Source organism: Sorex fumeus, unplaced genomic scaffold (assembly GCF_029834395.1).
Source record: "Sorex fumeus unplaced genomic scaffold, SorFum_2.1 ptg000130l, whole genome shotgun sequence".
Lineage (NCBI taxonomy): Eukaryota > Metazoa > Chordata > Mammalia > Eulipotyphla > Soricidae > Sorex > Sorex fumeus.
The window spans coordinates 570,590-588,414 of record NW_026606187.1 but is presented as its reverse complement, the minus strand read 5'-3'; the positions used below and the strand labels follow the sequence as shown (position 1 = coordinate 588,414).

Sequence of the window (17,825 nt, the reverse complement as noted above, 5' to 3'; positions counted from 1 at the left end):
AGGTGCTTGAACAATGGGCGTGTCCCTCTGTGGACCCCACTGCAAAGCCTCGTCTCACCCCTCCAACTTCCCAGAGGGAAACTGAGGCCAGGCAGCCAAAGGTCATCCACGAGGGGCTGTGCAAGGAGCCCTGGGCGTCCAGGCCCAGCCTCGGGGAGTGCTCACGAGCAAGAGAAGTGGGGATCGAGGGCCTGGCAGCCCCCAGGCCAATCGCAGGCCTTTAGTCCTGAATGGCAGCTCCTCCAGGCCCCCTGGGAAGGCTGCGGGGCCAAGGCTCCTTCAGCAAGGATGAAAGGTGTCTGGTCCCCACGGGGGCCCCTGAACGGCTCCCGGTGGGTGGCAGGGGTGAACCCTTCTGCCCATCTCCAAAAGAGGCCAAACTGAGGGTTGGCAGGGCGGGGCAGCCTTTGCAGCACCAGTTGCTCCTGGATTAGGAGTCCCAGGTCCTGCTTACTCAGGGCCCTTGGGCGCTGCTGTCCTCTCAGGGAGCACTCAGCACCCAGAGCGCCAAACCATCCCCCTTTTCAAGGCCGAGTCTATCCCTGGTGTCCTGAGGCCAAGGTCTGAGGGAGCCCCAGGGATTAGCCGAAACAGGGAAGGCAGCGGCTGCCCGTTCCCACCCCAGCCCCCAGCCGGGGTGGCCGGAGAGCCCAGCTGTCCACTGTCTGTCTCCTGCTGGGGACAGGACAGGACGCAGGCCCAGAATAGCAAGGTCACCAGTGGCGGCGGGGCCTCCTGTGGGCAGCTGTACAGGCTCCAGGGCTCCGAGGGAAAGTGAGGCAGAACTGGAGGCTGGAGGAGGCAGCGGAGGGGCTGACCAGGCCCCTCTGTGCTGGCGCCCGGCACCCCTGGCGAGGGGAGGGAGGCCCAGGGCTCCCCTCGATGGAGGACACCCAGGCAGCTGAGTTTAGAGCAGGACCCAGGCTGGGGCCAGGGGACGCAGGGAGGGGGAGGGTGGCCAAGGTAAGTGACCACAGGGCCATGCCTGTCATGTGACGGGGGCTGTTGGGAACGGGAACCCAAGCTTGGATCCTCCTGACAGAAGCGCAGTATCTGAATTTTCTTTGTGATTTTGGGACCACACCTGGTATTGCTCAGGGGATACTCCTGGCTCTGCACTGAGGAATCACTCCTGGCAGGCTCAGGGGACCATATGGGATGCCAGGGATGGAACCTGGGTCATCTGTGTGCTCGGCATACACCCTCCCCGCTGTACCGGGTCTCCGGCCCCACAGTATCTGAATTGTGTTGATTCCCAAGGAAACATCATCCAGGTCTAGCCTTGAGGCCCCGCCCAGGTGCCACTTCCCACTTTCCTGGGAGGACAGAGACCCGGTGAGGTCTCAGAGCGAGGAGAGCGGTGACAAGACACCCGGCCCGGGCTTGTTCTGTGAGGGACAGTGAACTGCCCCGGCCAGCCCAGGATCTCCCACGACCTTCTCTGGGGCAGGAAGCTGCCATGAAGAGCCCTGGGTCTCTGCAGTCCTGCCTTCAAGCCCATGACAGGAACTTGGCCGCTGACCCCCCAGCAGCGCTCTGGGCTCTGCCCTGACGCTCCCCAGCAGAGCAGCTGAGGAACCAAGGCCCCAGGGCCGGAGAGCAGCGGAGCGGGGTGAGGCCCGCTTGGTTCTGGGCTCCCAGCCCCGAGGGGGGCGCTCTGCCGACCTGCTTGGTCCTGCGCCCACGGCAAACACGGCCACAGTCACCAGATGGAACGGAGATAAACCCTTTTTATTTATTTATGCTTCTCCATTTTGTTTAAAACAACAACAACAACCACCTTGATAGGCCTGGCAGCCCCCCCACCCCGCCCCCTTGCAGGGCCGGGGTGGTTAATAAGGAAAGGCCCCCCGGGGCCGACCAGACAGCCTCGGAGGTAAATGGGCCCGGTCCCTGCCCAGGGGAGGGGGCTCCTGTAGTGTACGCACTGGGGAGTTGGCGGTTTTCGAACCTTTTCTTGTACCAATAGACAGGCCCACGGCCTTCAAGGATCAGGAAGCAGGGGCTGGGGGGGGCACGCCTGCTGTTCCTCTGTGTCCAGCCTCACACACGGAGGGCTGGGGGGGCAAGCCGAGTGGAGAAAGGGTGGGGCAGGGAGACTCACACAAAGGAGTACTGGTTATTCACGGCCCTGGGATGGCCCCCTTCTTCTCCGTCACCCCCTAGTGGTAGCTGCTGGAGCTGTACCGTCAGGGGCCCGCCGGGGTCCCCGCCAGGTCCGGCACCTCCCTGGGCCTCCAGGCTCGGTGCTATGGCCTCTTCCAATTCAACCACGGGGACCAGCTCAACCACGGGGACCAGCTCTTCCTGGACCCCTCCACTGCCCGCTTTCTCTTTCTCTTGCCTCTCTTTGGTTGCGGCGGAGGCGGCTGCCGCCACTTCTGGCGCCCGCGACGCCTCTTCTGCCCCAGGTTGTGGGGGATCTGTCCATGAAGGGGGTCTTGGGGGCTGGGGTGGGTCATGGGAGGTGCTCGATTCTGGACAGGAACGGAAGAAGACAGGCGGATGGTGGAGGGAGGCGGGGGCTCGTGCCACGGCCTCCCCTTCTCTCAGCCCGGGAGCCAGGCCCCAGCTCCCCAGGTGCTGTGGCCTGAGTGCCCCCCCATGGAAGATGGCTCATGGGCGGCGGTGAGGAGGACCACACTTACACACAGTCACTCGCTCCGAAGGGCATGAGGGTGGAGGAGGCATCGGGGTAGCATCTGTCTCCCTCGCACACCCCAGCATGGCTCCCGGCCTGCTCCCGGCCTGGGGGGGGGGGGGGTAACGTGGGGACAGATGGGACGATGGGGCGGGGACAAGGGAGAGAACAGACAGGGACATCAGACGTGGAGGGAGGAGGTGGGAGCGGACTGAGCACCCCCGGGGGGGCAGGCCCGAGGCCAGGCAGAGACGAGGCTGGAGGATGCTTCAGACAGACGATGGAACAGAGGGGCTGATGGGATGGGGATGTGCCCACCCAGCTCCACTTCCTCCCGGGCCTTCCTGCCGCCCCCCCAGCCCCCCCCCCGCCTCTCCTCACCACCCCCTGCCTTGTCTCTCTGGCACACACACCTCCTCGCTGCCGGGGTGCAGGGGCACCTCCTCCCCTGCGGGCCTGCTCTGCTCACCCTGCTGCCGCTGGCAGGACACAACATAGCTGACCAGGACCACGTCGCTGGGGCCGCCGGACTCCAGGGGGATGGGGTGCACCCGGAAGTGCTCAAGCATGTCAAAAATGGACTGGAACCACAGGTGCTGCACCCGGCACTGGCCCTCCTCGTTCAGCGACAAGCGTAGGTGCTGGGGGAGGAGGACCCGGTCAGGGACAAGCCCCGGGGACCCCCTCGAGCGGCGGCCCGGGGACGCGCCTTCCCCATGCCTCACCTTGGCCTTGCCCTGGAAGTTGAAGGTGAGGACGTACTCGCCCCGCCTCGTCTCACTCTGCCGAACCAGGAAGACCCCATGGGAGCCCGTGCCTCCGGCCAGCACCAGCTGGGCCGCCTTGAGTCGAGAGAGCATCCCGTGGAACCACGGATACCCTGAGAGGGGCTGGTCCCCCTCACCTCCCTCTGACTCCCCCTGGAACGGGAATGACCCTTCAGGAAGGAGAGGGAGGGAAACCGGGGTTAGGGAAGCCGAGTCCGGCCAGCTGCAGGGAGGGGCTCCGGGGCGGCGCCCGCGCCCCCCTCCCCCGGCCCCCGGTACCTGTGGCTGTCTCTGGGGTGTCCAGGGGCGGGTAGGGGGCTGAGAGGGGATGCACTGTGCCAGCGGGGGGTCCCTCCTCAATAGGGATGCGGGGGGGCAGTTCCGGGGGCAGCATTTCCATTGAGTCAAAATGGGAGGCAGCAATGGAGGCAGAACTGGGGGAGATGGACGTGGAGGGCCGGTCGGAGAGGCCCCCGTATGCCCCTGGAGGAAAGCAGGAGAGGCAGAGTTGGGAGGGAAGAAGCCGCCTGGGGCGACCCCGCTGCCTCCCTGCCGGGGTTCAGACTCGCACGCGGGTCTGGACGCACCTTTTCCCGGTATGGATCTAAATCACGAGACTGCCACAGAAGGGAGAGACGCCCCGAGGTCCCCTCACAGTCAGGGGGGAATCTGTCTCTGGCCACAGGACCAGGACCAAGTGCCCGCTCTTGAACCAGGGATCTCCTCCTTCTCATTCCTGCACCCTTACCCACTCTCCTCGCAGCACCCTGCACTCATGGGCGAGCCCTTACCCTGTGCCCTTGGCCCGTCTCCCCTGCTCCCTGGGGCTGGGCCCGGCCTGGCGCGCCACCCCTCCTCTCCCCCCGCTCACAGGCCAGAGCTGTTGGGGCTCACGTGCTGTGCGTGTGGCGGGGGGTCACTGTTGGCAGTCCCTGGGGGGCAACATGTGAACCTCCCACCCCAGGGCCAGCGGCATCCGAGACTAGGCCCGGGCCAGCTAACTGTGGGCAGGGCCGACAGTCAGGGGGCGGGAGCAGAGGCCCGTTTGGCACCTCCCAGCCTGCCTTAGACGGCCGAGAAGCCGGGGCCTTGCAAGGCTCCATCTAGCCCAGAGAACCCGCCATCCCTTTGTTGTGGGAGGCAGCCTGCACCCCGGGGAAGGCAAGGACTCCAGGGCAAGGGCAGAGCAAGCCTGAAGGTGGGGACGGAGCCAAGGAGACTCGCCATAAGGTGCCACTGACATATGACAACTTCAGAATCAGAGCAAAACAGAACCCGCCAGGTGCTCTGGAGGCTGGGGGACAACAGCTTCCTCTCCAGCGAGAAGGGTGGCCATCACCAGACTTCCAGGAAGATGGACAAGGACGGGACCAACTGGGCACAGAGGCTGGATGGAGGTGGCTTAAGAGTGGCAACAGCCAACAGAAAAAAATAATATATCTAGTGACTGGTGTCATTAAAAGGAGCACAGAGCGGGAGCACAGTGGGGTAGGCACTTGCCTTGCACGTGGCTGACTGGGTTTCGGTCCCCGCAACCCCATATGGTGCCCTGAGCCCCGCCAGAAGGGATCCCTGAGCACAGCTGGGTGTAGCCCAAAGCCCCTCAAAGACAAAGAGTGGTGAGCGAGGCAGTGCCGAGGGTCCAACACGGCTGGCAGTGGCTGGGCACATTCAGGGGTGAAGGGGCTGGGGGCGGTTAAGGAGGGGCGGGCTGCAGGGGAGCCCGCGGAGGGGCCCGAGGGCTGCCGGCAGGACCCCTTACCCTGAGACAGGCGGTCACTGCTCTCGCTGGGGCCCAGCAGCAGGTCCTGACTGGGCAGACTCTCGGAGTGGTTCATGCACGGCAGCTCCAGGCTGTCCGGATTGTCCCTCGGCAGGAACGAGGGCCCTGGGGCCAGCGGGAGCGTCATAGGGCGGGGACTGGGAGCAGGACAGGGTCTGCAGAGACAGGGGACTCGGTGCCAGGGGAAGCCGCACGGCGCTGCCCCTGCTGCCACCTCTGGGGCCGCGCAGGCTCTCACCCCGGGCTCAGGCACTCCTGGATGTCGGCCACCCAGGCCTTCGCGTGCAGCGCGCCCGCCGTCTCCAGGATGTACTCCGAGGGGCCTTCCACCTGCGGGCACGAGAGGAGGCCCACAGGCCACTTCCAAGTCCCGAGGCCTTTCTCAGCCCCTGGAGAACAGCAGCCTCCCCTTCCTTCCAGAGGAGCGGGGCCTCAGGGCGGGTCGCTCTCAGGGGCGGCCAGCAGGGGGCGGGAGGGGTCGGGGGCCCGCGCCTACCTTCACCACGAAGGTGTTCTCGTGGTCGGGCATCTCCAGGGCGGTGGTGGCGCGCACATCCGTGATGGCCGAGCAGGGGATGCTGAGGCGGGGCCGAGATGCCTGGGAGTGGGGGAGTCCGGGGCAGGAAGGGACATAAAACGCCCACTCGGGCTGGGCAGAGACCGCCCCTTGCTCCCGCTCCCCCACTGCACCGAGGGGGCATTAAAGCCCGTTGCTCCAACACCTTTCCTGCAGCTGACCCAGAGCCAGGGGTTGGCCTGGAAACCAGCGCTGGGGCGCGGAGCTTGCTCAAAGGCCTGGGGCCCCCGTTTGCTGCTCTGCAGTGCATGATCCCAAGCACTGCCAAGAGGAACCTCTGAGCACTGTGCCAAGAGTCGGCCCCGAGCAGCACCTGGTGTGGCCCAGAACCCAAACAGAAGAGAAACCGGGCCGGGAAGAAGGTGGATCACGGGGGTCAGGCACACGCTTTGCATGCATGAGTCCCAGATTCAGACCCTCCCCCACCCCCACAACCAAACCAAAACCAGGTCAGGGAAGCAGCGCCCGTGGGCCGGCGAGCCTCCCGTGGCCTCCCAGGTCCCCCGCCAGCCTCACCTTTGGTGGAACAAAGAACTCCAGCCGACTTCCTCCGCCGCCTCCTTCGCTCCGGAGCAGTAAGCGACACTTCTGCCACTGCGGCTGCCCGCCGCCCCCTGAGGTGGGCCCAGCTGCCCCTCCGCCCCGACCCACGCCGGCTGGGTCGGGGGCTGCCTCTTCAGCCCCCATGAAACTCAGCAGCTCTTCCCGCTGCACCACCCCCGCGGCATCCTTCAAGGCCCCCCCGCCCCGACTCAGTCTCAGCCTCTCGAAACGGTGAGTCCATCGGTCCCCCGGGGCCACGCCGTCACTGACCAGTCCCCTGCCAATGGTCCCGGTTCCCCCGGAAGAGTTGGAGTTGCTGTTGCCCCCTAAGACTGGGGGGCCTGACGAGGTCTCCAGGGGCCCAGCTGGGGAGGGGGGGTCACCGGCGCCCCGCCACTGCAGGATGCCACGGACAGAGCCACGGACGGAGCGGCCCACCGAGCGCAGGGAGAAGCGCTTCTTTAGCTTCGGCTTCGAGGTCGCAGAAGAGGAAGAGACCAGGGAAGGGAGGGGGCCGGCCAGGTCCTCGGAGGATCGAGAAGGGCCCAGCACAGCCAGGGGCACGGCCGCCCGGCAGCCCTCCAGGGAGAGCTCGGGCGGTGGGCTCTCAGCCCCGGGGCTCAGGGCGAGAGGCGAGAGTGAGCCGGAGGCCCGGGCCACCTCGGCCTCAAAGTGCTGCAGGAAGAGCTCAGCGAAACGGCGGGAGAAGGCGGCCTCGGCCCCCGGCCCTGCATACTGGGGGTGCGAGGCCAGGTAGAGGCGAAAACGGCGGGCAAAGTCCAGGGCTGCGGCCCGGGCATGAGACTCGCAGAATTCCCGCCAACTCGGGGGAGGCGGAGGTGGCAGCGGGGGAGGGGAGGGGGAGGCCCCGTCCTCTGGGGAAGGGGCACCATTCATGGTGGTCCCCAGGGGGAGGAGCAGGGGAGCCTGTGGGGAGGGGCAGCAAAGAGGGAAGCAGTCAGGAGACACGGGGAGAGCGGCAGCAGCTGCAGAGGAAGAGAGGCACATACACCCCATCACTGCTGAGCTGGGGCCGGGGGCTAGGACCCCCGGGCCCCCACCCCACCTCCCCCCACCCCAGCCTGCGGTCCAGCCTGCCCCGGTCCCCCTGTGCAGCCCTCGCTCTAAGAAGTCTTCTGGGGCAGGGAGAGGGGCCGGAGCGCCTGCCGGGCACACGCCATCTGTGAGGTCCCCACCATCCACCATCCCTGTCGCCTCCAGCCCCAGGCAGCACTGCTAGTCTGCACAGCCGGGCAGAGAAGGGTCACGCGTGGTTCCTGTGGCCCCAGAGAGCGGCCGCGGGCCGGGCAGAAAATGAAACTCCAAAGGCCCCTTTTGCTATCCTCCCTTCAGGAGCGCCAGGACTGGCCTTACCTTTCTCCCGAGGAGCTAGGACCTCAGCAACGGGTGAGCCCGAGGCTCGCCACGTTTCACCTCGCCAAGCCCGATCGCCCACGGCACGATCCGTGGCCCCGGGGTTTCGCTCTGCCCCGGCTCAGAGGGCTCCAGAGGCTCAAGCACCCTACGTTCCCACGCCGGGTGGTGGGGGGCCGGGAACTTGGCTTTGAACCTGATCCTGCGCCCGCAGGCGGGAGCCCAGAAGCAGCAGGACCCGGGACCGTCTTCAGTCATCAGACACCACTACTGGGGAGCTGGGGTGCCAGCCTCGCCCCCGCCCTCCAGCCTAGCGGGGACAGTGCCCTAGAGGCGACTGTCAGCCCACCTGGTTCTGGCGCAGCACACTCAACAGTGCTCGCCTGCTTATCAGCGGTGTGATCTGGGACGGCTTCTGCTTTCGCCCTGAGCTTGCTTGTTTTCAAATCTCTCCAACGGAGCTAATGGTCCCTGACCTCTCCAACCGCTGAGAGGATGAGCGGGGCCATGTCAACAGTTGACAACAGTTGGCAGCAGGGCGGATGCGGGCCACGGCTGCCGTCCTGGGCGACTTGGGCTCTTTTCTAGAAGACGGAGGGAGCCGGGAAGCGCCTTCCCGGGCCTTCCCGCGGGAAGCCTCGCGCCGGCCTCTGCTAAGCGCCCTGCTCCGGGTGCACCCCTGGGGGTCTGCTCGGCACGCAGAGCGGCGCCCCCGGCCCTCCGTGGCCCTGCCCGGACCCTCAGCGAGGCGCCAAACCGAGGGGCCGCGCCGAAGCGACAGGAAAACGCTGGGAAACGCAGGAGTCATGGAGCATCGGGGAACCGAGCCAGGAGGTGCAGCCTGCGCGGAGCCGCAGCTCCGGGCCGAGGCACCTCGCTCGCCCCGGCCCACCGCCCCCGTGGGGCCTGCCGCGCCCTCGCTTCCTGAGCTGGTGACTCAGTTTCTCTGCTGCCCCGCAGGACCTGGACACCGTCCCCCGGGTGCCCCTGCGTCTCGGCTCAGTTCTGCAAGTTCCCGGAGGGCGGGTAGCGGTGCAGGCTCGGCCCCCCGCCCCGGGCCCGGTGGGCGACCCTCTCAACCCCGACCCTACTCCCCCGACCCCCTCTCCCCGCCCATCCCCTGGGGCCAGCAGCCTCCGCGGGACCAGTCCGGTGGCGGCACCCTCCGGGCCCAGCGCCCCTCCTGCCTCCGGACCCCCACGCCCGCTCCCACCCGGGGCTCCTTGCAGGCACCGGGACCGGGTCGCCGAGAGGGAAGAGGGACTTGGAGAGGGGGGTTCCGGTTCCGGTCCCACCTGCATCTCGGTCCCCGCGGTTAGCTCCGGCGGCGGCGGCGGCAGCTCCCGCTCCCTGCCCGCCCCCCCCCGCAGCCAGGTCCAGGTCGCTTCTGCGCAGGCGCCGGGACCCCTCTTCCGGCCACCGGAGGAAGCGACCATCGAGAAGAGCGGCGAGAGCGAAGGGCACCTTCACCCACTTCCGCCACCCTCCCGCTCTGCGCAGACCCCGGGAGGCCGGGAGGCCGAGTGCCGAGGGCGTGGCGACTTCCCCAGGGGCCGCTACACGGACTAGATCCCTTGAGAGAATGTCCCCCACCCCCCAGCCGCCGAGGAAAGAGAGCGCAAAGGAGCGAAATCACCCACAGCGAAGCCACCCTAGGGGATAGAGTCCCAGCGCCGTGGACGGCTAGAGTCGCCGCGGCCTCTGCAGACCAGCGAGTCGAAGGCCTTTTAAAGGGCCCGCTGCGGCATAGAGTGTCCGCTCCGGCTGTTCGCGGACACCGCCCACAAGGAGCTGCGCTGGGGGAGGCGCGGGTGACCTTGGCGAGGCCCTGCGAGAGGCGGAGACTGAACTTACACCCTTGTCTTACACCCCTGGAGGTCCCGTCTTCTGGATGGAATAGAGAAAGATGGGGGTGGGAGTGGGCAGGAATAACGGTCCATTTTGGAGGAGGTGCCTGGGGGATATCTGGGGGCCGTGGACATACAGCCTGGCCGTCAGGGCCGGGCACAGGAATCGAGGTTTGCTGAAATGACGAGTGATTTCGCTTCAGCGGACTTGAGCAATAAGGGAATCAGTTGGCTCAAGCGATCGGAAAGTCCGGAATGAGGAAGCAGCATCAGAAGCAACGAGATACCGAGTGATACCGGACCCTTGTGGTTCGGGGCTGGGCCCGCCTTTCCCTCCCTCGCACTTGGCTGTCCCCAGGGGCAAACAGCTTCCCGCAGCGCCACGTCCAACTTTAGTGGGAGGAGCATGTGCCCGTAGCAAGCCTCCTTGACTTGAGGCGGTTCACTCGGACTGAGCCCTCATCCTGTAGAACACGGGGACAGGACGTTCCCCAAACTGCTCTGACTCAGGATCAAGGTAGGAGCTGCCCAAGGAAGCCGGACAAACGCGCTGTGGAAAGCAAGTGCGCTCACCCCTGCTCTCAGCCAACCGGCTCCAAGACATCCTGTTCTCCAGTGCCATCTGTTGTCCCCGTCCAGAGTAGCTCAGTGCAACAGATCCCCATTTCGGTGGACACCATCCTCCCCCTCAGTACCCAAGACCCTTCGTCTAGGAGACATGCGACCAATGAAGACAGGGGAAGGGCTGGTGACAAGTTAGCTTTGGAAATGTCTACACTGTCCAGCCACAGTCCAGTCACTGTCTCTGAACTGTCCTATTTTTGCAATCAACCACTGCACCTTCCTATGTTGGGCCTGTCCAAGGTGATGGCTCCTAGTCAGTGGGGCTAATGGCACTTGAAATGTGGCTGTGACAAAGCCAGAGCCATATGGATCTTTTGCTTTTTGGCGATACCCAGCAGTGCTCAGGACTTACTCCTGGCTGCGTTCAGGGATCACTCCTGGCGGTGCTCAAAGGACCATATGGGATGCCGGGAGTCAAACCCCAGTCAGCTGTGTGCAAGGCAGCCTCTTACCTGTTGTACGACTTCTCTGGACCCCAAAGGTAGTGGATCATTAAAACTCTTGTTTCTTTTAGAGGCAAACACAGGTGTTCAAAGCTGCACCTCATGGTGTTCAGGGGAGCAAGTGGTGCAGGGGATCGAACCCAACTCTGGCATGCAAAACGTGCACTCTAGCCTTTTGAATTATTTCCCTAGCCTTGAGGTTTTAGTTTTAATTAAAAGTGGGACGGGGGGGGGGTGGAGTGATGGTATAGTGAGTGGACAGGGTATTTGGTCAACACATGGCCGACCTGGGTTGGATCCCCAGCACCCCATATGGTCCCCCAAGCACTGCCAGGAGTAATTCCTGAGTGTAGGGCCAGAAGTAACCCCTGAGCACTGCCAGGAGTGAGTCCCCCCCCCAAAAAAAAGTGTGTCTGAGGATGTAACTCAGTGGTTAAAAAAAAAACACCTTATATGTTTGTGGACCCAGAAATTTTATATACACGAAAAATAATAAAATCTGGACTAGTAAGCTGAGTACATACTTTGCATGCAGAAAGTCCAGGTTCAATCCCCAGCATCTCATAGTTCCCTGGATACTGTTGATGTGGCCCAAAATACACACACACACACACACACAACCAATTAATAAAAATAGCTACACATAGCCAGTGACTGTACTATTGGCCAGTCTGGGAGGACTTTAAGCTAAACAAAGCAGTCTGATGGCAATCCCCAGCATCTCATAGTCCCCTGGATACTGTTGATGTGGCCCAAAATACACACACATACACACACACACACACACACACACAATCAATTAATTAAAATAGCTACACATAGCCAGTGACTGTACTATTGGCCAGTCCGAAAGGACTTTAAGCTAAACAAAGCAGTCTGATGGCACTCCAACACGAGTAGTGGTTGAAATGGGAACATGAGGACGATACTGTCCAGGTAATCAAGACAAGGAAGGAAAAGCAATATTTAGCATTAGGCAAAGAAAGGGGAATAGAAAGTGCTGAGATGATGTCGGGTTAAGTTCCCAAAAGCAAACTCTGAGAGGATTCGAGGCAAGCAAACTTCCTAAGACACGCTACCAAGAGAAACCAGCAAGGGAGTGGGCAGGAAAGGAAGCCTGAGCATGACCGCAGGCCAGAGCTGAGTCAGCTTCGCCGCTCAGGGGTGCTCCAGAGGCAGGTTCCTAGCTCAGGTTTATTCATAAACAAGGGATCTGGGCTCTCCTTTTTTTTTCCTTTCATTTAAAAAAAATTTTTATTTAAAACACCATGATTTACAAAGTTGTTCATTATACAGTTGTTACGGGCATTTAGTGTTCCAACACCACCAGTGTGACCATCCCTCCACCAATATCCCCAATTCCCTTCCCATCCCCAACCTGCCCCCTTAGGCACATAACAAATTTACTTTATATTATTTGTTCCAAGAAAAATTTAAGAAATGGCAAAAGAAATCATCATAAATCAGTAAGAGCCCAATTTTGATTGCTGTATGATTTCAACCTATGTAAACAAGAAAAATAAAATTCTTTAATACAATATAATAAAGTGCTTCTTATTTACATAAGTTTTCAACTCTGGAATCGAAGATATATTGCATTAAACTTTATTTTATATTTGGACTTCATTATGGTAATAATCATGCCTTCTGTATCATTAATAGAAATGTTAAAGAAATTCTTTGCTAATATATTTTGGAATTTCCATGAAATAGGTAAGGCATACTTATGTAAATTTTCTCCCTACATTTTATACAAACTGTGATTTGCAAACTTGTTCATGATGATGTGTTACAGGCATTCAACATTCCAACACCAATCCCACCACCATTGTCATCTTCTCTCACCATATCTCCAATTTTCCCAACCACCCCTCAAGCCTGCCTGCCTCCACGACAGGTCCACGATAATTTCATAGTGCTTGTTATCAATAAATCGCTAACAGAATGATCAAAACATATTTTCTTAGGAGAAAATTAGTGTAAATTGTATCTCACCATGGAGACATTAAGTCTGTGTCTAAGAGATTACTTATTGTTGATACAGGTTTAGCCTGTTTGGCTAAATACTGTTTGGCTAGTGGAGATTGGAAGCCTTCTATGTCACATCCCATCCAATTCTATGTGCTACTACTGGATTATCAGTGTTACAGAGTTTGGAGATATCGTGCAGCTGGGTGTTTCAGGAAGTCCAGAATTTTTAACAGGGTGTTACAGTGGGAGTTAAATTTTTAACTGGGTGGCATCTTTAGGGTGTGGCTGTGACTGCCTGGGCTTCTGGAAGTACAGGGAGATGGGGGGAGGTAGCCCATCCCAACTCCGAGAAAGCCTGGAGATTTCAATTACAAAGACCCTCATACCTGAATTTTCAGTTAATTTCTGGGTGAAGCTCAGTCCCAAGACATTGGAGTTCAACCAGAGGCATGGTGGCAATTTTGCACTGTGGGAGCAAGTGGCTGTTGGCACTCTGTGTGGGTGGTCCTTGGGCTAACCTGCCCCACTCTGGGGTGCCCTGGATGTCTCGGGAGCTGGGCCTTTCATGAAGTGGCATCCGCTACCCAGGAGATGTTACGTTCCAGGCACTTCCAACACAGTCAAGCCCTCAGTCCCTGAGGACTCTTCAAAACAGTCTGGAGGGGCTGCGAGATAGTATAGTGGGTTGGGTGTTTGCCTTGCATGCGGCTGACCTGGGTTCGATTCCCAGCATCCCATATGGTCCCCCGAGCACCACCAGGAGTAATTACTGAATGCAAAACCAGGAGTAACCCCTGAGCATCACCAGGTGTGACCCAAAAAGCAAAAAAAAAAAAAAAGGGCTACAGTACATGCTCTGTATAGGGACACCCCAGTTTGAGTCCCAGCACCATATGGTTCCCAGAGCTCCACCCCAATGGAGCCCCTACAAAAGGGGAGCTCCAGGGAAATACCACTGGCTCCTAGGGAAGTCACTGGTGGGCCAGAGAGATAGTACAAGGGGTAGAGTGTCTGTCTTGCATGGGGTTGACCAGGATTCGATCCCAGCATCCCATATGGTCCCCTGAGCACCACCAGGAGTAACTCCTGCGTGCAAAGCCAGGAGTAACCCCTGAGCACTGCTGGATGTAGCCCTGTGCCCCTCCCCCACCCCCAACACCACCAAGGGGGGAAAAAAAGATATGGATGATTCCAGGGTGTGGGTGACACTGAAGTGTGATTTGGAAAGGTGAAGTAGAAGCCAATGGCAGTGGACTGAGGAGCAGAGGAGGGTGAGGAAGAGGAGCTGAATGTTCTACACCGTTTGGAGAAAATACAGAGAGGTGGAGGGCAGTTGCTGGTGAGAGAGGGAAGGTTGGCTGGTTGGCATCACGAGTAAGAGTGGACTCTGGGGTTGGTAGCTGACAGGGGCAAGGAGGCAGCAAAGGAAAGTGATGGAGGAGTGAAGTTCGGGAAAGGTGGGAGGCTTAGCCCCAGCCTTAAAGCATGGTATGAAAGGAAAGCAAGTTCTTTCAGAAACAGGGGAATAATCCACAGAATGTTTCCTGCTACAGGTAACAGAAACATCTACTTAATGTGGCTTAAATATGAAAGCCAATTATGTGTCACTGGTTTACAGAATTAAGAGAAAAAATAACTTCAGATGTGGCTCAAATGATATCTTCATTTATTTTTTATAATGTAGGAGCACTGCTATTTATTCAGCCATTGATTAAGCTGATTGAATTGGGCATGAGCTCCGCTCTTTTTTTTTTCTTTTAAAAGTTTTAAACTTTGGGCCGGAGCTATAGTACAGCAAGAAGGGTGGTTGCCTTGCACGTAGCCGACCCGTGTTCGATTCCTGGTAGCATCTCATATGGTCCCCTGAGCACCACTAGGAGTAATTCCTGAGTGTAGAGCCAGGAGTAACCCCTGAGCATTGCTGGATATGATCCAAAAAAGTCCTCCCTGCTATATTATCGCTCTGGCCCCTCTTATAACTGTTTTATAGAGACAGAATTCACCAGCCACAGAATTCATCCAGCAGAAGGAACATCCGGAGTCACAACCTGGCATGGTCTTTCAAAGGCTCAGTCCCAGTTCAAGTGTGAGATCCGCAAGGTACACCGTGGCCCAGCAGTGACAACTTTGGGGAAAGGAAGCCAGGCTCATCCTGCCTCACTCCCATAGCCTCGGGACCTGTTCGGGCCTGTCTGGCTGCAAATCAGACAGTGTGGCCTGAGTAAGGACCTGTCATCTCGAGCCAAAGGACTCCTGTCTGCCCTTTGCCCTTGGCTGGGTTTTGGCTTTATTGCATCAACTGGGAACAAGACGGGCGCAGGAGTTCCCAGCATTCAGACAAGCAGTGTTCCATCTTTCAAGTTTCCTGCTGCTTTTATTTATTTGTTTATTTATTTATTTTGCTTTTTGGGTCACAGGGGGTAGGGCGTTTGTTTGCCTTGCACGTGGCCGACTCAGGTTCGATTTCTCCATCTCTCTCGGAGAGCCTGGCAAGCTACCGAGAATATCCCACCCGCACGGCAGAGCATGGCAAGCTCCCTGTGGCGTATTCGATATGCCAAAAACAGTAACAAGTCTCATGATGGAGATGTTACTGGTGCCCGCTTGGGCAAATCGATGAACAACAGGAGGACAGTGCTACAGTGCTACCTGGCTATGCTCAGGGATTACTCTTGGCTCTGCACTGAGCAATTACTCCTGGCAGTGCTCAGGGGACCATATGGGATGCTGGGAATCGAACCCAGGTTGGCCGTGTGCAAGGCAAACGCCCTATCCGCTATGCTGTCGCTCCAGCCCTGCTGCTTTTAATGACTCCGTGCCTGCACAGAGAGGCGGCGGAGATCCCCACTTCCATGTCCTTTCTGGGGCTATCACTGTCATCGTTGTTGTGGTACCCACACTGGTTTACAGTGCCTGCCCCCATTTCTGTGACAGTGTGCTGGGGGCTGCCCTCAGCAACGTGGGACTGTGCCAAGGCTGGAGCTTGTGGCTCACAGACACACACCAAGCTCTGCTCAGGCCCCTGCATGCCCTTCTCCTTTTGGGGGGGGGTGGACCTCCCAGTGTGCGGGGGACATTCAGGGCTGTACCCGGCAGTGCCCAGAGTCCTGCACACACTAAGTATGCACTTCCTCCTGGCCCAATGCCTCTAACCTGGGAGCATTTCCTACCCTACCCCCAAGAGCTCCTCTGACCCATCTCCTGGCTATGTCCCAAAGGACACTGAAGCCTGCACAAAGCCCCGGCAAAGGAGCACTTGCCACTAGAAATGAAGCTGAGTGGTAGAGACTATGAAGTGGCCATGACACAAAGCAGGGTGTAGGGGTGGCCAGGGGGCACCAGGTTATCTGATTTTGTTTGGAGGGGGAAGGGGTACACCTGACTAGCTCCAGGATCACTCCTGGCGGGATCAGGGAATTATCTGAGGTGCCAGTGACTGAACCAGGGTCAGCCTCATGCAAGGTCAGCACCCTCCCCACTGTACTCTCTGGCTCCAAGGTCATCTGATTTTGGACTTGCCATACAAAGCATCCCTCTCCTCCACGCAAACTCACGGCTTCCTAAAGTCACAACTGTTTTTTGTTTTCTTTTTCGGGTCACACCCGGCAATGCTCAGGGGTTACTCCTGGCTCTTGCCTCAGGAATTACCCCTGGTGGTGCTCGGGGAACCATATGGGATGCTGGGTCGGCCACATGCAAGGCCAACTCCATACCCACTGTGCTATTGCTCCAGCCCCCACAACTGTTTTTGACGTCCTTTGTCCCGTGCCTGCTATTCCACGGCAGCTGGCCAGCCTTCTTTGGTCCGTACATCTGCACCCTACCTCCAGGTAGCAGCTACTGCCCTGGGCCATTATAAGGCTGAGTCTACTCAGTTCACCTCTTGATCATGGTCAGACCAAGACTCCTGCTACTCTTAGCCACACTGGGCACTGCTGGGGGTGACAATGGCCGCAGGTAAGGCTGGACAACTGGAAAACTTCTCTGCTACCCAGCTTGCTTCCCAGCATCAAAGTGAGGCTTCATCTCCCAGCCCCCTCTGGTGTGAAGAAGCACATGAGTGATAGTGATTGAATGAGGGGGCTGGGGATGTGTGTCCCTCACCCCTCCCCCAGGACAGACCCAGGCCGGTGAATCTGTGCCCACCTCCAGGCTCTGGAGGCCATGAGACCAATTTCCAGTCTCTTCTTTTGGTGGGGAGGGTTTGGAGTCACACCCGGTTCTGCTCAGGGCTCACTCCTGCTGTTGCTTTGGGGAGAGGGGAGGAACCTTAACATGTGATGATGGGCCCCTGGACTATCTTTCCAGTTCAGTGAGGACACTTTTTGGATGCAGAAGTAGCTTCAATGCCAACAACAAAAGCTGCGACAGACAAATCTAAGTCCTGGAACTCAGTCCTGGTGGCAGTGGCATCGGTTTCCTCATCAAGCCAGCTCAGCTCTGTGGCTGGGAGGCCATTTGCAAGCTAGCCAGTACCCTGACCCAAGGAGGTTTCCTGCTTAAACCAGCTGGAACTGGTACATTCAAGAACATGTAAGTCGAGATTCCTAGTATGTGCAACTCCCAGGGGCTCCAGACTTTACCCACCCTCTGGCCTCTTCTGACCGCCCCTCTGCCCCCACCCCCATGTCTCCAACTCTAGCTCTCTGGGCATCCCTTTGCCTAAACCACTGCAATGGGTGCTGCAGCGCCCACCGAGGACCATCTTTTAAAGCCTTTAAAAAGCTCAGTATTGGGGCTGGAGCAATAGTATAGTGGGTAGGACATTTACATTGCACGCGGCCAACCCGGGTTTGATTCCCAGCATCCCATATAGTGCCCCGAGCACTGCCAGGAGTCATTCCTGAGTGCAGAGCCAGGAGTAACTCCTGAGCATCTCTGGGTGTGACCCAAAAAGCTGAAAAACAAACAAACAAACAAAAAAATCTCAGTATTGGGGATGGAGGGATAGCGCAGTGGGTAGGGTGCTCACTTTGCTTACAGCCAGTCATGTTTGATCCCTGCCATCTCTTTGGTGCCCGGAGCACTGCCAGAAGTAATTCCTGAGCACAGAGCCAGAAGTAGCCCCTGAGCACCACCAGGTGTGACCCCAAAACCCGAAAATTTGCCAGTCTTTTTATCAAACTAACAACCATTAAGATGGATAATATATAAAAAAACAAAGCATCTAAAATACTGAAACTGACACTATTGAGTAGGACCTGATGAGTATCGGGAACATTGTTATTTTCCTTTACTTTTTTTTTTTTTTTTTG

The 17,825-nt window shown here is 58.9% G+C and overlaps 1 protein-coding gene across 5 annotated transcripts; it reads right to left on the bottom strand.

The window, feature by feature from the left end:
- Positions 1 to 1,736: 1,736 nt before the first annotated feature.
- SH2B1 (SH2B adaptor protein 1) lies at positions 1,737 to 9,104 on the bottom strand. 5 transcript variants are annotated; one of them, XM_056138875.1, is made up of 10 exons: positions 7,686 to 7,864; positions 6,285 to 7,297; positions 5,688 to 5,789; positions 5,430 to 5,521; positions 5,171 to 5,346; positions 3,688 to 3,891; positions 3,367 to 3,578; positions 3,111 to 3,282; positions 2,649 to 2,748; positions 2,321 to 2,477 (listed from the first exon to the last, which is right to left on the bottom strand). In XM_056138875.1, exons 2-10 carry the CDS (start codon positions 7,206 to 7,208, stop codon positions 2,459 to 2,461), a joined length of 2,001 nt encoding a protein of 666 aa, XP_055994850.1. In that variant the 5' UTR covers positions 7,209 to 7,297; positions 7,686 to 7,864; the 3' UTR covers positions 2,321 to 2,458. The 5 variants fall into 5 exon arrangements, with proteins under 5 accessions (XP_055994849.1, XP_055994845.1, XP_055994846.1 ...); XM_056138872.1 differs by having other exon boundaries at positions 2,339 to 2,477; positions 3,055 to 3,282; positions 7,686 to 7,862; XM_056138874.1 differs by lacking the exons at positions 2,649 to 2,748; positions 7,686 to 7,864 and adding an exon at positions 8,981 to 9,104 and having other exon boundaries at positions 1,737 to 2,477.
- Positions 9,105 to 17,825: the final 8,721 nt, after the last annotated feature.